The sequence below is a fragment of the Centroberyx affinis genome, unplaced genomic scaffold (genome assembly GCF_046629955.1).
Source record: "Centroberyx affinis isolate AG114_WGS23_722 - 3 ecotype Tasmania unplaced genomic scaffold, CSIRO-AGI_Caff_v1 ptg003051l_1, whole genome shotgun sequence".
NCBI lineage: Eukaryota > Metazoa > Chordata > Actinopteri > Beryciformes > Berycidae > Centroberyx > Centroberyx affinis.
In genome coordinates this window covers 70001-72309 of record NW_027281139.1, presented here as the reverse complement: position 1 = coordinate 72309, position 2309 = coordinate 70001, and the positions used below count along the sequence as shown (strand labels likewise).

Below are 2309 nucleotides of genomic sequence, written 5' to 3'. Positions count from 1 at the left end.
GACACACACACACACACACACACACACACACACACACACTGCCAGATTTAGTCACACAGTAACACAGTAGGTCAGACACACATTCTCTCTCTCTCTCTGTCTCTCACACACACACTCTGTCTCACACTCTGTCTCTCACACTCTTACACACACACACACACACACACACACACACAGTGTCCACAGTTCTGTCAGCTCTAATAATAGAGTGGATCAGGTTTTGTCTGACCAGTAGAACAGCCAGTCACAGTCACTCTCTAACACTGGTGTTACTGGGAGGAAGAGGAGGAGGAGACATCTCTCTCTCTCTCTCTCTCTCTCTCTCTCTCTCTCTCTCTCTCTCTCTCTCTCTCTCTCTTTCAGCTCAATCGTTTTCTGTCGTTCACTCAGGTCACTGTTTTTCTCAGCCTGATCTGTCTGTCCGTTTGCGTAACCAGTTGTTTGGATCAGTTTGCATTTTTATATATTTTGTTTATATATTCTCTGCTCTATTGTTTTTTGCTTTTTTAATTATTTTTCTTTCTTAAACAGTTTTTGTTTAATCTACTAGAAAGCATGCAGTAATCTTGTTTTTGAATAGTTAATATTGTTATAGATCCCATCATTTCCTCTCTTTTCTCTATCTTACCTTTATTTAACTCTTTCTTCGTGAGTTTTGCTCAATTATTTTTTTGTCATCTGTTTAGCTTGCTCATTTTGTTTTTTTTGTTTTTTTTTCTGGTAGCAGTACATCACCAGTCAGTTCATGGTTTAATTGTTTGTTTTTTGATGGTGGTTTGGTGTGGGACCCGCTGCACTTCACTGGCTCGGGGGTTTGTCAGCACTGGTTCCGGTCCAGTTCTGGCCTGGATATCCGGCCCGGCTCGGCTCGGCTCTGTTGAGACCCGGTGTGGGCCATGCAGCGCTACCGGCACCATGACACCTCCTCCTCCTCCTCCGCTCCTGTAGAGGAGGTCTACACTGAGGAGGAGGTGTTCACCGAGGAGGAGGTATATGAGGAGGAAGAGGAGGTGCAGCCTGAGGGCCAGGAGCCAGGTAGGACCGGGGGACTAATGAGGTTTGACCTGGTTTGGTTTGGTGCGATTCAGCCTTGGTTCTTATTTGGCCTGGTTTGGCTTGGTTAGGAGGTGCTTCTGAGGAGGAGGAGCCACTGATACAGGAGGAGGTGCAGCCTGTCCCCCAGGAGACAGGTAGGACTGGTTCACTAGCAAGATTTGGCATGGATCGGTTCGGCTTGGCATGGTTTGGCATGGTTCAGCTTGGTTAGGAGGTGTTTCTGAGGAGGAGGGCTCACTGATATAGGAGGAGGTGCAGCCTAGTTAGGACTGGGTTGCTCATTTGGTGTAGCATGGTTTCTATTGGCCTGGTTTGATTTGGTTTCACCTGGCTTGGCTTGGCTTGGCTCAGCTTGGCCTGGTTAGGAGGCGTTTATGAGGAGGAGGGCTCACTGATGGAGGAGGAGGTGCGGACTGTGGTGCTGGAAACTGGTAGGACTGATTCCTGGTTCGGCTTGGTTAGGAAGTGTTTCTGAGGAGTTCTGGTTCAGCATGGTTTGGACTGGCATGGTTTGGGTCTCACACAAAGACGAAGCTGTGATCTGACATGGTTTGGTTTGCCTGGTTTGTCCAGGCCTCAGGTTAGATAGCGTGTGTTTAGTTGGGCTGGAACAGTGAATGCAGCATGGCCTAAGTTCCTTCCTGACCACATGCTGCAGGTCTGGAGTGTGTCATGGTTTGGGCTGCTGCTGTTTGGTTTTGACTGTTTTTGTTCTGGCATGGCTTAGTTTGCGTTGTCCGGGGTCCAGCCTCTGATCAGAGTCTGCTTTGGTTACACAGTGGGTCAGACTGAAGGCAGATGCTGTAAGAATAGCCCAGCATGCAAACAGCCTTGGCCTTACACAGGCTATTCCTGTATCTGTCAGGCTCTGGACTGTGGAAGCAGGTTAGGCTTCACTGGACTTCATCCACCTGTCAGCTGGCGGGCTGCTATGACATTAGATACCAGCTAATACAGGCTCTTCCTCACTATTAAACACTTAGGAAGCCCACTGAAGTTCTGATAGGGCTGGGCGATATGGACAGAATCAAATATCACAATATTTTTGAACAAATACCTCGATATCGATATTGCGACAATATTGTAGGGATGACTATTGGTGCTTTCACAAATAAATAAATAAATAATCATCAGTAATGTGGATATAATGACTAAGTGGGTAAAGGCAAATAATAGAACAGCTAGAACAGTCTGGTAAGTTCAGAACATGACATCACTTTACTGTAATGCAGCCTTTAAAACCAGGAAAAGAC

The 2309-nt window shown here is 46.8% G+C and overlaps 1 protein-coding gene across 1 annotated transcript in view; it reads left to right on the top strand.

Moving 5' to 3' along the window:
* The first annotated feature begins 896 nt into the window (after positions 1-896).
* The window catches only part of LOC139659245 (uncharacterized abhydrolase domain-containing protein DDB_G0269086-like), a 24017-nt gene continuing 22604 nt past the window's right edge, over positions 897-2309 (top strand). The window contains exons 1-2 of the mRNA XM_071537460.1: positions 897-1035; positions 1125-1190. Of these exons, the coding sequence (XP_071393561.1) occupies positions 897-1035; positions 1125-1190 (205 nt within the window). The remainder of the gene's footprint in view (positions 1036-1124; positions 1191-2309) is intronic.